The sequence below is a fragment of the Hippopotamus amphibius genome, chromosome 9 (genome assembly GCF_030028045.1).
Source record: "Hippopotamus amphibius kiboko isolate mHipAmp2 chromosome 9, mHipAmp2.hap2, whole genome shotgun sequence".
Taxonomy (NCBI): Eukaryota; Metazoa; Chordata; class Mammalia; order Artiodactyla; family Hippopotamidae; genus Hippopotamus; species Hippopotamus amphibius.
In genome coordinates this window covers 925,242-944,617 of record NC_080194.1, presented here as the reverse complement: position 1 = coordinate 944,617, position 19,376 = coordinate 925,242, and the positions used below count along the sequence as shown (strand labels likewise).

The 19,376-nt window shown below is 56.6% G+C and overlaps 3 protein-coding genes across 7 annotated transcripts; 2 read left to right on the top strand and 1 right to left on the bottom strand.

Moving 5' to 3' along the window:
- The first annotated feature begins 5 nt into the window (after positions 1-5).
- Positions 6-4,673, top strand: NDUFS3 (NADH:ubiquinone oxidoreductase core subunit S3). Its single transcript, XM_057748419.1, has 7 exons — positions 6-164; positions 275-340; positions 1,457-1,554; positions 1,888-2,037; positions 2,913-3,038; positions 3,171-3,290; positions 4,416-4,673. Exons 1-7 carry the CDS (start codon positions 95-97, stop codon positions 4,581-4,583), a joined length of 798 nt encoding a protein of 265 aa, XP_057604402.1. The 5' UTR covers positions 6-94; the 3' UTR covers positions 4,584-4,673.
- Positions 4,674-4,804: 131 nt separating this feature from the next.
- On the top strand, positions 4,805-7,377 carry FAM180B (family with sequence similarity 180 member B). Of its 3 annotated transcripts, none has more exons than XM_057748420.1 (3): positions 4,805-5,874; positions 6,691-6,761; positions 6,971-7,377. In XM_057748420.1, the coding sequence occupies exons 1-3, from the start codon at positions 5,790-5,792 to the stop codon at positions 7,364-7,366; spliced, it is 552 nt and encodes a 183-aa protein (XP_057604403.1). In that variant the 5' UTR covers positions 4,805-5,789; the 3' UTR covers positions 7,367-7,377. The 3 variants fall into 3 exon arrangements, with proteins under 3 accessions (XP_057604403.1, XP_057604405.1, XP_057604404.1); XM_057748422.1 differs by lacking the exon at positions 6,691-6,761 and adding an exon at positions 6,159-6,165 and having other exon boundaries at positions 6,943-7,377; XM_057748421.1 differs by lacking the exon at positions 4,805-5,874 and adding an exon at positions 5,905-6,281.
- An 860-nt stretch (positions 7,378-8,237) lies between these two features.
- Positions 8,238-12,420, bottom strand: C1QTNF4 (C1q and TNF related 4). Of its 3 annotated transcripts, none has more exons than XM_057748423.1 (3): positions 11,925-12,420; positions 8,972-9,460; positions 8,238-8,893 (listed from the first exon to the last, which is right to left on the bottom strand). In XM_057748423.1, exons 1-3 carry the CDS (start codon positions 12,163-12,165, stop codon positions 8,427-8,429), a joined length of 1,197 nt encoding a protein of 398 aa, XP_057604406.1. In that variant the 5' UTR covers positions 12,166-12,420; the 3' UTR covers positions 8,238-8,426. The 3 variants fall into 3 exon arrangements, 2 of the variants coding, with proteins under 2 accessions (XP_057604406.1, XP_057604407.1); XR_009055423.1 differs by lacking the exons at positions 8,238-8,893; positions 8,972-9,460 and adding an exon at positions 10,055-10,323 and having other exon boundaries at positions 11,925-11,987; positions 12,207-12,420; XM_057748424.1 differs by lacking the exon at positions 11,925-12,420 and having other exon boundaries at positions 8,972-10,179.
- Between the last annotated feature and the right edge of the window lie 6,956 nt (positions 12,421-19,376).

The window sequence follows — 19,376 nt, the reverse complement described above, 5'->3', positions numbered from 1 at the left end:
AAGATCTGACGCACACTTCCGCTTCCGGTCCGTGCCCTTGGGCCTCCGTGTCCTGTGGGTCTGGCCTCGGCCGCCCGGTGTGCGTCCGGGGAGCATGGCGGCGGCGGCGGCGGCGGCCAGGGGCTGTTGGCGGGGGCTCGCGGGGTCCGCGGCGCTGGCCAGAGGTGAGCAGTGGGCCGCCGGCTGAGGCCCGGGGCAGGGGCGGCGACGCGCTCAGCGCGGGGAGCCCCTCGGGCCTCACCGCGCGCTTCGGCGTCTCTGTCTTCCCCCGCAGCGGCGGCGAGGCCCTGGGCGCGGGCGCTGCCGGTGAGGAGGGAGAGCGCTGCGGCCGACGCGCGCCGTGAGTATGTGCGGGTCCGGCCCTTCCTGGGCCCCGTGGCTTCCCTCTGCCAGGTGTTTGCCCGCGTCCTGCGCCGCCCTCCTCTGCGGGCTCCTGGCGGGTCCCCGCTTGTGCTCAGAGCTGACTGCAGTGGTCCTCGCTCTGCAGGCAGCATCGGGCCCTCCCTGCGCCCTAGGCCTCTCTGCTACGGCCATTTCCACGGTTCCCTTTTTCTCTGACTAAACTGCCAGCTCTTCAAAAGCAGGAAACGAACTTTAGGCCTCTGAGCGCGGTTATACCAGTAGCTCCCGGTAACTGGGTGCTGTGTGCCTGGCACCTGGCCATGCGATTGGTGACTGATCGTAGCGCTCCCAGCAGTCTCGTGCGGTGGGTAGTGTTGCGTTCTTCTGCTGTGGAGCAGGAAACAGGCAGGGGTGACTTGCCCGGGATCGCAGCACTAGTAAGGGACACGAGTAAAGGACGGCCTGCTGCCAAAGGCAGGAGAAAACGAACCGTTCCTCTGCAGCTTGTGACGTGTGGTTGCTCAGTGATTTAGTGTTGCACGAGTGAGTGTACGGAGATAAGTTACAGTCAGTGTAAGCCAGCTGGCAGTCAGGAGGCCTGACATTTCCCCCTTTCTAGGCCACAGTTTCCCCATCTGTGCAAAAACAAAGCAAAACGAAAAAGCTTTCAACTGCATAATCTGTGATGGCTCTTCAGCCCTGAACCTCTCAGCTTGAGAACCTATTATGAGCCAGATGTTAAGGAGATGCAGAGAAACAAAAGTTCTGCTTCTCACACTTAAAGAGCTCCTAGTGTGGTAAGAGATCTGAGACACATGCTGCGTTAGCAGAAATGCAGGCATTGTGAAGGAAGAACCATGGGGTAGTTTTGAGAAGAGGCAAACACCCCAGCTCCAGTAATAAGGTGAGTCTTGGTGGACTGCATTGGTGGCATTTTCCCTAAGTTTTCATCACTTCCTGTTCTCTGGAAGAGGACACGTCCACCTTCACTTTTCTCAAGGTTCTGTAGGGAGTCCTGACTGGGAGACAGCACCCCTTACAAGCTCAAGAGACTGAATGCAGGGGTTGGTGCTGCCTTCTACTCGCCTTTCTTAAATGTGCCTTCTCCTTCCAGCCACTGTCAGACCACGGAATGATGTGGCCCACAAGCAACTCTCAGCTTTTGGAGAGTATGTGGCTGAAATCCTCCCCAAGTACGTCCAACAGGTTCAGGTAATAGTCACCACTGTTGTTTGGGTCAAGAAAGAACCATTTTGAGACTTCCCTGTCGGTCCAGTGGTTGAGACTCCACGCTTTCCATCCCTGGTTGAGGAATTAAGATCCCACATGCCGTGCAGCGCAGCCAAAAAATAAAATTTAACAAAACAAAACAGTGAAAGAACCATGTACTGAGGGCGTGTGGGAGTGGGCAGCCTGGAATCAAACCACAGACTCCTCCCTCCCAACTTGGTCTTCTTTCTCTGCCTTAAACCAGGAGACTCCAGCTGAAATTAGCTGCTCCCTCTGGAACTTTGTTCCCTTACCCCTCCTGTTCCATGTCTGCAGGTGTCCTGCTTCGATGAGTTGGAGATCTGTATCCATCCTGATGGAGTCATCCCAGTGCTGACTTTCCTCAGGGATCACATCAACGCGCAATTCAAATCCTTGGCTGACCTGACAGCGGTGGACATCCCTACCCGGCAGAACCGTTTTGAGGTCAGTCAGGAGATTTGAGGTGTGGAGAGTAAAGGAGGGAAAGAGCACAGAACAGTTTTAGGGTGATAGCTACCTATGGGAACCATAGCTTAGTTTCAGTTCAGGTCAAACAGTACAACACAGCAGTTAATCAGGGCCTCGGAATCAGGCAGACCTTGAGCTTGAATTCTAGCTTTGTCATTAATAGTCTGTGACGTCAACATTTTGTTTGATTTTTCTGAGCGTTTGTTTTCTTATATAGAAAATAAGTATAAAAAAAGCATAAAACCACTCTATCTGATAGCGTGGTTGTGGGGATTAAATGAGATCGTGCAGGTGGATTGCTAGCACACAGTATGTTCTCAATGCAATTAGCTGTTGTTATTTACTGGTCATCTACTTTTTGCCAGATCCTGGGATTGAGAGGGAAATAACCCCCGGTACCTGTCCTCCAGGAGTCCCCCACACTCTAGTGAGGAAGAAGGACGCATGAAGCAGTTTACTGTAGTAACATAACTCATGGGATGTTATAGTAACACAGGAGGGGCACTGAGCCCTGTCTAGGGGGATTTTATGAAGAGAGAAGGTTTGTGCTGAATCTTGATGGGTAACTAGGGGGCCAGGAGTTAGCCGGGTGCGGGAGGGCGGGTTGGAGACATCCACAGTGTGAGCAAAGACAAGCGTGCAGCCAGGCTGAGCTACAGCGTGGCTTAGGCCTTCGGAAGTAGTAGTAAGTATATGAGCCGCTTGAGGTTTTGAGCTTCAGGACAGAAGTCCGATTCACAGGGTGGAACTTGAGCCCAGCCTGTATCCCTCAGCTCCCCCTCGGGGACTGCTGTCCCTGACCCCTCCGCCTGTGGTCATCCCAGCCCTCCAGCTCCCTCCGCTCTCCCTAGATTGTTTACAACCTGCTCTCCCTGCGCTTCAACGCCCGGATCCGTGTGAAGACCTATACGGATGAGCTGACGCCCGTGGAGTCTTCTGTGTCTGTGTACAAGGCAGCCAGCTGGTATGAGAGGGAGGTGAGTTACCTGACCTGGTGGACCCTGCCTCTGGGCCAGAGTTGCAGAACTGATTGAAGTTAGTGGGTGCAGTGCAGCCCCTCACCTGTGTTGGCTGTGATGGCTGCTTGCCTGAGTGCCTCTTTTTTCTAGATCTGGGACATGTTTGGAGTCTTCTTTGCTAACCACCCTGACCTAAGAAGGATCTTAACAGACTATGGTTTTGAGGGACATCCTTTCCGGAAAGATTTCCCCCTGTCTGGCTATGTTGAGGTAGGAGCCTTGGATCTGGGCAGCAGTCTGGGGAGGGAGGGACTGGTAGGGGTCCTGGGCAGGAATGACGGCCAGTGGGTTGTGGTGGCTTAAGAGCATCGGTACTGGATTCCATGTTGGCTCCACTCTGACACAGTTTTCTCATCTGCAAAATGGGAACAGTAATAGTACTTAACAGTAATAGATTTGCAGTAAACTAATTGACGTATGTTTAAAGCTGGTGTATTGTAAATGCTCAATTGATGGTAGCCTTTATTTTAACGGTCATTTTAATGACCAGGGCAGACGTGAGGACAGTTTGTCACCAAAATCTTAAAGTGGAGCATCTTTTTACCCTGCCCTGAATCTCTGGGAAGGCAGGACACTGAATGTTCAGCCCTTGAGAATGGCCAGAGGCAAGACCAGTAACATTTGCCTCCAAGAGCCTTATAATGAATTTCAGTGCTTTGCTTTACCACTGCAGCATGCTGCTATTTTCTTAGGGTTAGCATGGTCCCTTTCCCAGCACCTGACTGTCCTTACCTTATCCAGCTGACCTTCCAATAACCAGAAAAGCCATGCCAGGTTTACTGCCTTGCATCTTGGCAGTGATGGTGCCGAGGCCACAGGGTCTGAACGTGAGTGCTTGCCAGCTTAGGTTTAGCCTTTTCAGCCACTGACTTGCTCTCTTGTCCTGGGCAGATGCTTACCATCAACTTATAAGAGTGTGTGGAGGGAATTCCCTGGTGGTCCAATGGTTAGGACTCCGCTTTTTCACTGCTGTGGGCCCGGGTTCAATCCCTGGTTGGGGAACTAAGATCCCGCAAGCCACACAGTGTGGCAAAAAGGAAAAAAAAAAAAAAAGTGTGTGGATGGGTGAGCACAGTCAGTTCTGGTGGAAAAGGAGCTCGGAGCTCAGGACGTGGGGCTGGTGGGCGGGGAGGCCTGCCTGGGCTGACAGCAGAGCATGAGGTGGAGGCCATTTCGGACTGTGGTTGGGTTGTGACCTGGCGGGTGACGCAGATGAGGCTGGGGCAGGAGTCAAGGACAGAGAAGTAAGGGGCTGAGGAAGGCTTGGGGAAGCTGGCCTTTAGTGGCAGTAACAGGGCCTTCTTCAGTGCTCAGGCCTGCCTTTTCCTTCTGCAGTTACGCTATGACGATGAGGTGAAGCGGGTGGTGGCTGAGCCGGTGGAGCTGGCCCAAGAGTTCCGCAAGTTTGATCTGAACAGCCCGTGGGAGGCTTTCCCTGCCTACCGCCAGCCCCCTGAGAGTCTCAAGCTTGAAGCTGGAGACAAGCAGCCTGAAACCAAGTAGTTTCAGGGAAGGCATGTGTATCCTAGAAAGCGCCTTATCTATAACTGAGTGTCCGTGTACATAAAATCCTACTTAGACTCACCACGCCCTGTGTGCTTGTCATGAGTAGCTTTGACTCAGGAGACGGGGGAGGTGCAGGCAGGGGTTTTGCCAACTCCCTTAGACTCTTCCAAACCAGGAGTCTGTTTTAATGGGACTAAACAGTTGCAGACATGGCGACCTGCAGGCCTGGATATTCTCCTGAGAGAGAGAGATTCTGAAGCTGAAATTTAAAGTTCGTACAGTCCACAGGGCTCGGGATGGGTGTGGCAGGACCTCTCCTGAGAATTGGAGGGGTCTCAACAACTGCTGGAGAAAGGCCCTTGTCACAGCAGGCTGTCTGACAGCAGCTGATGGATCCAGGGGTCTGGGTGGAAACAGGGCCACCCCCACCCTCATCCTATCCAAACCACCACAGGGTTCCATGAGCCAACAGTCAGCCAGGAAGAGCTGCAGCTCATGTTGAACCCTGCTTCCCCCTCCCTGCAGACGGACCGCCCGTCATGCTCGGACTCTGGCTTGAACTGAGAATGCTTTAAGCGAGCAAAGGGTGTCCCAGTCTGGGGCAGAAGACAGTCTGGAGCTGCAGATCTGTCTGCCAGGAAACAGTACTCCCCAGCCCAGCCGGTCTGGGGCCTGTTCAACCGGTGGCTGAGTGCCTGAGGTGGAAGTGTTTCTCTGCTTGTCAATGGGCTGCTCAGCCAGCCCACCAGGCAGCTGAGAGACAAAGATCTGCAGCTGTTGCTCTTGGCTACTGAGGGGCTCCCTGGAGGCTGGGCTGGGCCGGGCGTTGGGCTGGACTCAGCTGCAGAATGTTTTGGGGGTGAGGACAGTAAGGTAGTGTTACTGCCTGGGCTCTTGCTTACCTCTTGGGCTACCAAACACCTTTTTCCTATTAACGAAGCATCCAGTCCATCTGGGCAGGAATAGGCTTAGGGCCTGACAGGCCGGGAGCCAGGCTCCTCCTGCCAACAACCAAAGATTCCACATTTCTGTGGGATGGAAAGAGCCCCTGGGAAGCCAGAGCCAGCCCTCCCTGCTGAGTCCTGAAGACTGACACACAAGCAGGGAGCCGCGGGAGCTGCACGCAGCAGCAAGTCGGAGCCCTGGTGTGTGGCAAGGCAGAGAGCAGCCGCAGAAAACAAGACCCAGAGGACGTGGCGGGGAATGGCTGGGAGGATGCAGTTCCTGGCTTGGTTAATGACCGCCATTTGCCTCCTCCCTGGGGTGGCTACAACCCAGCACCGTGCAGGTACCAGGGCCTTCGGGTGGGGGGGCCAGAAGCTAGGGCAGGCTGCTGGCTGACGGCAGTCACCCTTGGTCCTGGCTGAGCCTCGCAGGACTTAGGAACCGTGGGCACGACGGGTACCAGGCTGCCCTGTGCTGTGGGGTGGGGGAAAGAATGGTACGGGCCCCAGCCAGAACCACAAAGGTCCAGGTGAAGCGAGGGGAGATAGCCCTAGGTGCTCTCAGTGGGCCTTGGGCTTATTCCAGCGGATGTGCAAAGTAGGACCTCTTGACCTGCCCCGGGCTTAGGACAGTCGTTCCCAGGGTGAGACAGCGCCCCAGAGAGGGGTGAAGGAGGCTGCAGCAGACGTCCTGCCCGGCCTGGCGCCTCCCTCGCACATGGTCACTTACTGAGGAGCAACAAAGGCACAGGTTCTCCTCAAAGGGGTCTTCACCCTTTGGGGAGGGTCCCTGGCACTGTTCTAGGTCCCGCTGTCCCCAGATGGTTATAGGAGGGGAAATGGGAACTGAAGTGTCTTGTGACCTGCTGGCCTGGAGCTCTTGGCTAAGGGAACTGTAGAAGTTCAAGGAGGAGTCCTGGACATTTGCCGAGATGGTATTTGGGTTTGGGATGATGCTCTTGAGATCACAAGACCTATTCCTGGAAGAGCGAGTGTCAGTGTGCATGTGTGTAGGGGAGGTGGGCATGAGATGGCATGCCTGTTCTTTTGTAGACAGAACCTCTAGGCACCCCTACCAGGCAGCTTGAGGGGCACTTCTGGGAGGCTGGGGTGTTCAGGGTGGAGCTTGGCAGGGCCCTGACGCCTCTCTGCTGCCCCAGGGCAGCCCATGGACAGCACCAGCGTGGGAGGTGGCCTGCAGGAGCCAGAGGCCCCGGAAGTGATGTTTGAGGTCTCTCCTCCGGCCTGGGACGTGCGGGTGGGACTGTCCAGAGGTCCCTAAGCTCAGGGCTGGGAAGGGGGATGCCTGGAGCTGGGGCCGCTGGGGGAGGGGGCCACCCGGCATGGCTCCTACTGCCTGCTTATGCCCCCCCGGCACACTCTTGCTCTCTGCCCTGCCCCCCGGGCCCCAGCCCACCCCTGACATGGCTCCCCTTGCAGCTGCTCTGGGCTGGGCTGGAGCTGGATGCCACAGGGCAGCTGCGCATCCAGGACGAGGAGCTGGCATCCACACGTCCAGGCCGCCGGCTCGGGCTCCTCCTGCAGCACCACGTGCCCAGTGACTTGGAGGGCGCTGAGCAGCGGCTGCAGAAGCTCCAGGACCTGCGGAGGGGACCTCCTCTGAGCCCTTGGGACTTTGAGCATCTGCTCCTCACAGGCCTGTCCTGTGTGTACCGGCTCCATGTGGCTAGTGAGGCTGAGGAGCGAGGTCGCTGGGCGCAGGCCTTCGCCCTCCTGGCACAGGAAGCACTCTGGGACCTGTGCAAGGGCTTCTGCCCCCAGGGCCAGCCCCCTTCTCTGGGGCCCTGGGCCTCTATCCTTGACCCCTTCCCCTAACCCCGCCCCCTTTTGCCTGTCATTTCCCCCCCACCCCGACCCCGACCTGAGCCAGACCCATCTTGGGCAGGAGCTTCCATCTCGCACCTGGTTCTTCCCACTATGTTCAGGCCTCTGGGCTTGGCTTGTACCCTGAACCCCAGCTCACCCCTCCCCCATCTTCTTCCCTGGGCCCAGGCTCTGGGTCCCAGACAGCAGGCACAGACCTAAGGGCAGGACTTGCAGGGTGTGTGTGTGGGGCGGGGGGGGACAGGGTTGAGAAGTGTGTTTAAGAGATGCTGAATGGGAAGCTCCCGAGTAAGGCCAGGTCAGACCCTCCGGCTTCTCCCCTGGCGATCCACGAGGGGCAGAGTCTACCTGTAGGTGCCCAGTGCCCAGTCCTAACGTAGATCCCTCTTTCCAACCCAATCAAGGCTCCGCGCGGGTCCCTAAGTCTCCAAGCACCGCATCTGGGCTAGGAGAACAGACTGGACGTTTTCCGCGCAGCCTGCTGGAGGAACGGAGGGACGCAGGTGGAGGAACATTATCTTTTGGGGGGCAGGGAAGTGCGAAGCGTTTTCCGGTCCATATCAACAGGGCTCAGAGGAGGGGGTGAGGCTGGGAGGGGACAGAGGCCGGCTGGTGCAGTCCCGATCCCGTGCAGCTCATCCCGTAAAATGTCCTGCTCCGGCCTCCTGGAGCCCCGTGTCCTTCTGTGTCAGCGTGAAGTGTTTAACCCGCGTCCGGAGCAAAGCAGCCTCCCCATCCTGGGAGCGCGGGAAGCAGGGCAACCAGATGCCAACTGCCTGTCCGCTTCGCACGGCCTGCCGCGGAGAGGAGCGGGCGGCGTCCCCGAGTCCCAGGCCCCCCGCGGGGCAGCGGCGTGCGGCCGCCGGGCCCCCGGAACGACGCCGCGGGCCAGCGCGGCCCGGTCTCGGGGACCGGCCGGAAGGGCGCGGGAAGCGGGGGCGGCCCGCGGCGGGGCCGGGCCGGTCGGGTCCCGCCCAGCTGCCGCCCCGCCCGAGACGAAGCGCGGGACCCCGCAGCCAGGCGCCGGCGCAGCCCGCTTTATTGGGCGCGCTCAGAGCGGCGCGGGCCCGAGGTCGGGGTACACCAGGAAGCCGGAGAAGGTGATGTACCGGCCGGGGTTGCTGTAGGCGCCGTAGCCGGCGCGGTCGCGGCTGAGCAGCCAGACGGCGTCCCCGCGCCGCAGCGCCAGCATCACGCTCTGGCTCTGCACCGCGCGCCGCCGCGACGCGCCGTCGTCGTAGACCGCCGCCTGCACCTCGCCGCCGTTCTTCACCAGCTGCACCGACAGCGTCTTGCGCGGCAGCTTGCCCAGCGTGAAGGAGAAGAAGTAGGCGCCGGGCAGGCGGCAGCGGAACACGCCCGCCGCCGCGTCGAAGTCGCCGCCGATGTTGACGAGCTCCGTGTCGAAGGCGAGCGGCCGGCGCCGCGGGCCCGGGCCGGCGTCGGAGCCCAGCAGGCTGCGCGTGCGCGCCGCCGAGAAGGCCGAGCGCGGCTCGGGGGGCGCGGCGGGGCCCGCGGGGGCGGGGGCGGTGGAGGCGGGGCCCGCGGGGGCGGGGGCGGTGGAGGCGGGGCCCTCGGGGGCGGGGGCGGGGCCCGCGGGGGCGGGGCCGGCGGCGCACACCAGCAGCCCGCTGAAGGTGGCGCCGGGCGCGCCGAGCGCGTAGCCGGGGGCGCCGGGCAGCCGCAGCCACACCGCGTCGCCGTAGGCCAGCTGCAGCAGGGCGCTCTGGCTGGCCGCGCGCCGCGCGCCGGGCCGCCGCTGCTCGTCGAAGGCCAGCGCCTGCACCTCGTCGCGGTTGCGCACCAGCATCACCGACAGGCGCTGGTGCGGGGCCTTGCCGGCCGTGAAGGAGAAGAAGTAGGCGCCGGGCACGCGGCAGCGGAAGCGGCCGCTGGCCGGGTCGAAGTCGCCGCCCACGTTCACGTACACCCTGTCGAAGGTCACCGCCGTCTGCGCCGCGCCCTCCAGGGCGGTGGTGCGCGCCGCCGAGAAGGCCGAGCGCGGCCCCGCGGCGCCCGCGGCCGGGCGCAGGGCCCAGCAGGCGGCGGCGCCCAGCAGGCCCAGCAGCGGCGGCAGCATGGCACCTGCGGGGAGGCACGAGCGGAGGCGCGAGGGATGCCCGCGCCGGGGCCCCCGCGCCTCCCGGGACGCGGCCGAGACGTCGTCCCCTCCGCGGACGGGCCCCGCGACCACACCTCGGGGGCCGTTCCGTGGGCCCAGGGGGTCCCCGTCTCTCCCTTCTTTCCCTTTCCCGTGACCGCGTGCCAGGGCGAGGCTCGCGGACGTGCGCCCTAGGCGCGGGCAGAAATGCTCCGCTCCTGGGGGCCCGCGGCCCCGTCTGCGGGGCTCCCCACCTCCCCTCCTACTCCGCGCCCCGGGGCTCCGGGCGGGGGGCTCCGCGTTTCCCGCAGCCTCGGACGGCTGCGCTCCCCCGTGTCCACTCTGTGGCCCTGGCTCAGCCTGCTCCTCGCGCGGGCACTGGCTCTCTGCACGGATTCCCTGGGCGGTGGGCTGGCCGCCGTGTAGGCCCCCATCTTGGCAGGAGAGGAGGCAGCTGCTCCCTGACCCCGCCAAGCGCCGGCCCGCACACTGGACCTCTGCGCTCTCCGGGGGCCCTGCCTGCACTGAGGAGGCCAGAACAGCTGGGCTTTGCGGTAGTTCCTCCCCCCCCACCCCCACGGAATCAGAGGAAGAGAAAGGGGCTCCTTCCTCTGGGCTCGGGGGCGGGTCACCGAGGGGAAAGAGAGCGCCGGGCCTGCTGGGGACTGAGTGGGAGAGCAGCTCCAGCGGGGCTTGGCAGGTCCGTGAGGTCAGCAGCGTGGGTCCTCAGTAGCGGTGCTGGAGTGGAGAGGACTGACAGCTAAACCTGGGCTCGGGTCCTGGCTCTACCCGTTACGCGCTGCGAACCCTTAGGCGAGTTGCTTAACTTCTCTGGGCATGGCTCCCTCTGTGTAACCGGGGAGGAGGAGTCCTGCGTCACAGGCTTAATGTGAGGCTGCTCTGAGACAGCAGGTGTGAACACCTTTGTGGTTTGGCAGTGCAGTTGAATTTCTGAGAAAATCGATCTGATCAAGTTCTTTTTAAATTTCATTTTTAAATTTTATATTGGAGGATAGTTGATGATCAAGTGGTTGACTTAAGGGGTTACTGTTCAGTAACTCCTACCCCTGGAAACTCGGTGAAGGCACTGCTGAACTCAGAGGACTAATTCTCCGAGGGTAGAGTTCTATAATGCTTCCTAGTAGGGCATAAGCTTTGGGGCTTGAATACCCTGAGGCCCAGAAGTGGTGGCAAAGCAGGCAAGAAAAATGAGCTGGCAACAGCCCAGGACGCGGGCTTCTATCGGAAATGCCCTGGGAGTGTGTGCACCTTGTGTCTCAGAGACACTGGGGGCCTCCTGGGAAGGGTGGTCAGGTGCAGCTGTGCAGATGCGCTGGACACAAGGCCGTTCGCCTGAGGGTTGGTGGGCACTGGAGCCCAGCCTACATTCTACTTGCCCAACTGTGCGGAACTGCTGCACCTGGGCGAGAGTGTACCTTTTTCTAATTCTCATGATAAAACCCCCGAATCCCTAGCCCAGCTGAACACTCTCTCCTTCTAGAGGAAGTGTCTTTTCTCCTCTTTACAAAGGTGCCCCCCATGGGCCGGCCAGTACCCTTGGTGAGGGCAGGGGCAGAGAGAGAGGAGCATCTGCAGTCGTGAAGACTGCACCTCACAGTTCAGAGCTCTTTGAGCACATCTGGTGTCACAGCCAACCTGCGAGACGGCTGGGCCCTCTCCCATTTTATAGGGGAGAAAGCCAAGGCCCAACAAGGGGAAGCATTTTTTTTGGCTCAAGGTCACCCATGGAGTACTGAGGCAAGCCTTGAACCGAGGTCTTTTGGCTCCACATTCAGTGTGCTTTCCTCTCCATCACCTTTCCCGTCTAAACAGATTATTTCCAGCCAACCTGTCATCTGCCTCAGTTTCCCTTTTTGCAAAAATAGGAGGGGAGAGAAATGGAATGAGTCTTGGGATCTAGGGTGAAGGGAAAAGAAAGCAAAACCAAACAAAACCAACCAAAAAAAAAACTCTTCAGGTGTTTGTATTCTTGGAGTATGGGAACACCTCAACTCTTCCTGACCCTGCTGCTCTCCTAGCAGGAACACCTGCCCTCTCGACCCTCAGTAATCTCCCTACCGAGCCTGGTGCTCCCTGCCAGTGCCAGAGTCCTCCTGTGTGCCCAGTACCCAGCCTCCGATGCACCCGCCACTGCCCATTTCTCAGATCCATCGGTCTTCATCCTTCCCTAAACCCCTCTCCCAGAGCAGGTCAGAGGTGAGAGGGTATCAGGTGGGCATCACAGCTCCAAGGGAAAGAAATGGCTGTTCCTAGCTCCGTCCAGGTGAGGCTCAAAATAATCACCCTCAAAGAGAAAAACCTAGGACAGGGCGCCGGACAGACCCAGAGCCCTGGAACCCGCGGTGGAGGCGCAGCCATGTCGGGCGAAGGGGATTCCAGAGACCCCTCCCTCCCAAGCCCCCGTCCCCAGTCCCCCTCCGCACCTACCTTGAAATCCCCTCAGGCTCCCGAGAAGACAAGTCCCCCTTTCACGGAAGAAGCCAATTAATCCTTCCTCATGGGAAAAAAAGGAAAAAAATCCCTCAGAAAATGGTACCCCAGACCCTCTCTCCCCCAGACCTTCCTTCATCCATCCCTTCATCCATCCCTTCAGAGTAAAAGCCCTTGAGCCTCTTTCATGAAAAAAGCTTCCAGGTCCTCCCTTCAGGGAAAAGGCCCCGCGTCCCATCGGGGAGGAAGCCTGGCTCCCGCGCCCCCAGCAGCCCTCACCTGGCTGGGCGGCGGTCGGCCGGGTCCGTGCGAGCCCGCGATCCGGCTCCGGCTCCGGGCTCCGGGCTCCGGGCTGCGCACTGAGCGCCCGCGCTGCGGAGGTGCGGGCCTGGCGGCGGCGGGGGGCGGGGCGCCGGGACCCCGTGGGGGGGCGCGGGAAGGGGGAGGGGCGCGCGGAGCCGGCCTCCGCGCCCGCGAGGGGAGGCGGGGCGGGGCGCCGGGACCCCGGGGGGCGGGGGCGGGGCGCCGGGACCCCGGGGGGCGGGGGCGGGGCGCGGCGGGACCCCGGGGGGCGGGGGCGGGGCGCGGCAGGGCCCCGGGGCCCCGCGCGGAGGAGGCCCCCCCCCCGCCACGGGCAGCACGAGCGCGGGCCCGCCCCCTCCTCCGGGGCCGCCCTGGAGCTTCGTCTTCTGGGTCTGGGGCGCCGGCGTCGTTAAGCCAAGTGAGCAGATGGGGAAGCCGAGGCCCGGGCCAGCCTCCGGGCGGCGGGGGCTGAGGGGAGGAAGGGCGGGGCCCGCGGCGCCCGCGTTCTCGTCCCCGCCGCCGCGTCGGGAAACGCCCGGGGCTGGCTGGGGAGGAAGGAGGAGGGCGAAGCCCCAGGCCTGGCGGCAGAACGGAGGCCGCTCCCGCCGCGCCGGCGCGGGGAGGCGGCCGGCAGGGCCTCCCGCCCCAGCGCTCCCCGGGGCCCTGCCGGGGCTCCCGGCTCCCCCGCCCCTCAGCGAGGCTGCGGGGCCCCCCGCCCGGCGAGCCCCCCTCGGCCGCCGCAGCCCCGCCGCCTGGCCCCCGGGAAGCCCCTGCCCTCCGGCGCGCTCCCTCTGGACACGCCCGCCGTCGACCGGACACGGCCCGGTGCTCGCGAAGGGCTGGACCACGAGGACGAGCCCATCGAGGGTCCTCGGGGGGGAGGGAGGTGCCGAGGGAGTGAGGAACGGGTGGGCGCCGTAGCAGAGAGGCGTGCAGGCGGCGTGTCCGGCCGGGCCCGGGGCTACTGGGGACACGGGCTGGGGCACCTGGTTGGCCCTTCAGCGTTATCGTTTGTCTCCTTCACCCGCCTGAAGGGGCCTAGCTGGCGTGTGGTGGGCAGGCCTGGGCGGGCCGGGGAAGGGGGCAGCCGCAGCCCTTCCTAGGGCGCCACCGCGTCTGCGCCAGGAGGTCGGGGGTGCCGTCTTGCGGGGGTGATGCCAGTGCTGGGAGGAATGGGAAGGAGGCGGGGCTCCCCAGGCAGAGCAGTTACATCCGGTGGGGGCTCTGTCTCGGGCGGAAAGCCATTTGACTCTCCCTGGGTCCACAAGATCAGCTCCCAGAGAAGACGGGGTTGGGGGGTGGAGACAGGTGGCGGAGGCAGACCACAAGCAGGGTTTGCTTCAAGGGATGGGACAAGGTGGAGGCCACTGGCAAAGGGCCATGGAGGAGGAGGATGCCGTGCACTGTGGGCGTCTGGGGCAGGCTGGGGTGAGGGTGGGCTGCACCAGAATGGAAGTGAGGAGACTGCAGGATTCAGAGGAAAGAGCCCCAGGGCTAGGCTGTAATTCCTGCCTGCCCTTCCTTTGCTGTGCAACTACCACAAGAATCATGTTTATAGCATGTTCCTTTCACTGGGTGTAGCAGATGCTACCGGTGTCCCCACTCCAGCCCCCAGGCCTATGTGGAGGTCACCTGCACAGTTCCTGCACTTGCTCCCTGTGTCTCTCCTGAGGTATTCGCAGCTATGGAAGGGAGTGTGGGGCAGGCTGGAGGTGGAACACTAACACCCCCCAGGGTAACCCTCAACCAGGGAGGGTCCAGAGTTAGTGGATAAGCCCTCTGGCTTTCAGTCCTTCTGAAAGTGGGACAATTCCCAATTCTCAGGCACGTTTCAGTCTGAGAGAGACTCCTGCAGAAGGGCCCCTAAGTGGTCCATGGGGAAAGCCTGCTTATCTCTGTGCGCTGCGCCTGCCTTCCTCTCCTGCTTGTCTCACCTCCCCACTCCCTCACCCTGCTTCTGGGATCACCTCCTAAATAAACCACTTGTGTCTCAGGGTCGGCTTTTGGGGGAACCCAAACTGACACGATGGACAATAGCTGTATTAAGTGCTTTTTCATTTTACCCGTTATCTTATTTAATTTCTACTTATTTATTTAATTTATGGCCACGCTGTGGGGCATGGGGGATCTTAGTTCCCCGACCAGGGACTGAACCCGTCCCCCCGTGATGGAAGCGTGTGGTCTTAACCACTGGACCGCCAGGAAAGTCCTCTCATTTAGTTTCTTAACACCCCCTAACTTGATGTCACTAACCCAGTTTTACAAATGAGGAATAGAGAGGTCAATGCAGAGGTAGGATTCAAAGCCAGGTCTGTCTAGCTCCAAAACCCTGTCCTTAACCACTCTGCTCTGTGGCCTCCCTAATTCTCTGATCCTCTCTGGGCCTTCTTCTTTCATCTATAAAGTGAGGAATGAGCTCTTGAGTTTGAAGGGAGGTATGTACCCACTGTCTCCTGCAGTTAGGCCTGGCCAATGTGATGTAAGCAGAAGTTATTACAGGGACTCCCTGGTGGTCCAGTGGTTAAGACTCTGCGCTTGCACACTAGGGGACATGGGTTCGATCCCTGGTCAGGGAACTAAGATCCCTCGTACCACAGCGTGTGGCAAATAAATAAGTAAATGGTGAGGGGTTTACATAGTGCTGATAGAGGAGTAAGGGGTGGGGTCCAGCCTATGTTAAGAGTGTGAACAAAGGTGTGGAGGTAGCATAGATGGGCCTGTATGTGGCTCAGTTGAAGAGGGAAGGGTTTGTGACGGAGGCACGGCAGGTAAGGTGTGTAGGGCTCAGATGCTGAGCTAAGGGGCTTGGTTTATCCTGCAGCAGTGGGGAGAGTGCTCAGAACAGTATTTTAAGATTACTCTGGCTAGAGTAAAAGGCAGGAGACAGAAGAGGCAAAGACAGGGAGATCAGAACACACTGTGTCCAGATGAATCTGAACTACACAGGGCTAGTAAGAAAGGAAAAGAGAAGAGACAGATGGAAGAGAGACTGACAGAGCGTGCACGCACAAGCTCACAATTTAATTGGCTTCCTGGTTTGCCAGTGGATTACAGGGGAATCAGCAGAGCTCAGAGTCTAGGGACCTTGCTGGGAGTTGAGGGGAAGCTAATGAGAAAGACAGCAACAAGCCCCAGGGAGAAATGAAAGAGGAGGAATCGTCAGCCAAGCAGAGCTGCCAGCAGGAGAAACAGATGTCAGGGCACTGTGTCCCTGGCTTCCTTGGAGATTTCAGCCTTCCAGGGGGAGTAGACATGTAGAGCTCCTGGGCTGGGATCCTGGCCCCACTGCCACTAGTTCCAATCCTTCTGAGCACTTGGCAGACAACCCAGAATGGAGAAAGATGGGAGTGGCTGTAGGATCAAGTCCCTAACTCTCTGTTGGCCCATTTCCCAGAAGGGAACCCCCAGGTCCCTTCTGCAGATGGGAAAATTGAGGTCAGGGATGCAGAGGTGGCCTGCTCCTTACCAGATGTGGCAAGCTGCATTTTCCAAAGACAGCTGTGACAGCATCTCCCATCCCACCTACTCTTCTTACACCGGGATGATGCCACTCCCCTCTAAGGGGTGGACGTAGGTTGGCCATAAAAGGTGATGCTGCTTCTGCCTGATGCTCTCTCTCTTGAAACTCACACTTGGAACCCAGCCATCATGATGTGAGAAAGCCCAGGCCACATGGAAAGGCCATCTGCAGATGTTGTGGCCAACGGCCCCGGTCAGGACCAGTTATCTCATTTGCAAGGTCGAGTGCAAAATGAAAAGGCAGGGCCTTTTGTTCAAAAATTAAGACTTTAGATGGTGACAACAGCATTAAACCAAGCATAGAGCCCTTCTAGGTGTAGGACCTTGTGTAGCTGTACAAGTGGCATCCTGTGAAGCTGGCCCTGACCTCAGCTGAGGTTCCAGCATCGACTGTTTGCAGCATGAGTGAGGACACCTTCAAGATGACTCTGGGCCCAGTCACTGTCTGACTGCAGCTGTATGAAGGACACTGAACGTGAACCACCTGGCTGAACCCAGGGCACTTCTAGACCCACTAGGGACAGAACTGGTTGTTATTGTTCTAAACCAGAAACTTTTGGGTTACTGCAGCAATAGAGAGTTGGAACACTGAGGGAATGAGAACATGTCGAAATTGGACCGAAGATGCAGTACAGTGACCGAGTTTCTCCCCAAACCCAGGCTTATTGCCTGAGCTATTGTTGCAGGTCCTTCTCCTTCTTCTTTCTTTCTTTTTGGTCACGCCGTGTGGCATGCGGGATCCTAGTTCTCCCGACCAGGGATCGAACCCATGCCCCCTGCCGTGGAGGCGTGGAGCCTTAACCACTGGCCCGCCAGGGAGGTCCTGTTACAGGTCCGCGAGGAGACTGGAGGCACAAATCTCTCCAGATCCTACCTACGGACCTCTCACTGTGGAAGGTGGTGGAGCCATTCTGAGCTGACTTCTCTGTTTCTTGACGTTAAAAGCACTACAACAAGTTATTTCCCCTCTCTGGGTCTTGGTATCTTCAGATGTGTATTGAGAAGACTTCATAATCAAGGGCCTATGAGTCTCTGGACGGAGAATACGGAGGACTTGGTGACTGGAATGAGGGCGGGGTGAAGGAACTGCAAGAGTCAAAAGATGTTTACTCCTCCTCTTGTACTGGGATGGGGTGCGGGGTGACAGGGAAGGAAGAATGTTCAGTCTAGGTCAGATGATGACTGGTTCCACTTTGGACATTTAGATCACACTAGATTTGGGGGGGTGGAAAGTTGGGGGGCGCTTACATAGTGTCATCAGGTAGGTAGAGAACAGCCCGGATAGGCAGGAAAAGATTGGATAAACACCAAATATTTAGTTATTTATGGTAGGTTCAGGGATGATATTTATTTTCTCTGTAACATGTTTTCTATTTCCAAAACTTTCTACAATGACTATTTATTCCTTTCATTTGAAAAGTAATTTTAAGTATCAATAAAAACTTTTAATTTCTTTCCAATGTATTCAAATACATACTGGAATCAGAATATTATAAAAGTGGGAGTTTAAGTCAGAGGAGCAAAAATATGTGATTTAATAAACCGTTTGGCAACAAATAGGTAGCCATCTAGAAAAATTTCAGTTGGATCCATACATTATACCTGATACCAAAACAAATTCCAAGTGGATCACATATTTAAATGTAAGAATGAAATCAAGAGTGTACTACAAGAAATCAAGTGATAATAAAAAAAAATTTGGAGTGAAGATGTTTGAAGTATGACATAATATCCCGAACTCATTAAAAAAAATTGGTGGATACTTTTTACTATTGCAACTTAAAAACATATCAACATGGCAAAACTGCCAGAAAAAAAGTCGAAAGACAAACTACAAACTGGAAAATATATTTGTAACTCATATCACAAAGAGCAAAATTTCTTTAGTATATAAAGAGCTCTAAGAAAAGACACCTCAGTAGAAAACTGGGCAAAGGATAAAAAAAGAAAATACAAACAACTGTTAGAATAAGACAGTTACAATAAGATGCCATCATAGTTTTACCTCTCAGGTTACCAAAGATCAACAGATTTATAACACTCTCTTGGTGAGGAGGTGGGGACACAAACATTTAAACCCTGCTAGTGGGAGGGTCAGCTGACACCACTGGACAGCTGGACAGTATCCACCACATTTTAAAGTGTGCATGCCCTTCGACTCCACCATTCCACTTCCTGAAAAGCTGTTCTTCAGACGTATGCCCGTATGTCTGAAACGGCATGTCATGCATCGCAGCACTGCTTGCAATAGCAATAGAGGACCCACCCAATAAATTCTGATACACACAACACTATGCACCCTTTAAAGAAGAATGAGTCATTTTGTACACTGATATGAAATAATCTCTAAGATTTACTGTTAAGTGAAAAAAACAAGGGGTACATTTGTTTTGAGGCAATCACTATGTAGCCACAATAAAGCCTGGCCAGGCTGTGGTCACCTGCAGTCTCTCAAAGATGTTTTATGTAACCCCAAATCACTGAGTACAGCAGCTTCATTCCAAAGGTGGCTTTTCTACTCTCCCCCACAGTTCACTCCCCTGTCTTAACACATTATTATTCAACTCCTGGCTTTCTACATGAGAGTCTTTCACCTTTTTATGTCTTAGCTTGAATATCACCGTAAGAGAGGAAATTTCCTAACAACTGTCCATAGTCCAGTCCTAGTCCCATCTCCCCTAAAAAAATAAAGCAAACAACTTGCCATTTGCTATTTATTTATGGCAGTTATCATTTCTAACATCTTTTTTTTTATCTATCCACTCTAGAATATGACCTCCAAAAATATTTGTTGAAAGAATGCTGGTTAAGTCTTCTGCTCTAAAATCCTCATATGCATTCTTTGAAAAATTTATTTTGCCACCGTAGTGCAAGATCTAAATTTCAAAACAGACTAGACTACGCATCAGGCTTCTTTTTTCCATAAGTTCACACTGACTGTCCTTGGCCTTCAAAGTCATAGCTTCTTATAAATGGGAGAGGAGAAAGTTTCATGGAAGAAAATAATTTTACCTCCTCTGCTTTCCCAATAAGTGACCTCTTTCCTCCTCTTAAATTTCATAAAATTTTTTATTTTTTTATTTTTAAAGATTTTTTTTATTATTTTTTGAGGTACACCATGATCAATCATCTGTATTTATACACATATTCCCGTATTCCCTCCCTCCCTCGACTCCCCCCCACCCTCCCTAAAATTTATTTTTTAAATACAAAGTTCCATTTTTCCACTGATGCTTTCTGGAAAGAGTTCCCTTGAGTTTACACTTAAGAAGAGGCGTTTAGGATCAATCCATTGCAATATATTGGAAAATTTGTTAAATGTTATGCATTTTGTATTCAAAACTTCCTTGAGAATTGCTTTAAGTTCAGGGCACTATGCTGGAAGAGTTAGATCTTTACTGTTATTATAATAATTATTTTTGAATTCTACTGTAAATAGTAATACTTTATCAGGCAAGAGAGGTCCTTACGACCATTTCTGAGTATGCACTGGGTCCACATCTTTGAAATTTAAGTAACGAATCCAAAAGGTTCAAGAATTATGAAATAAACATTGATTTAAGACAAAAACACCCAACATGTACAATATGCTACCATTTCTATACATAAAAACATGCATTTGCTTTT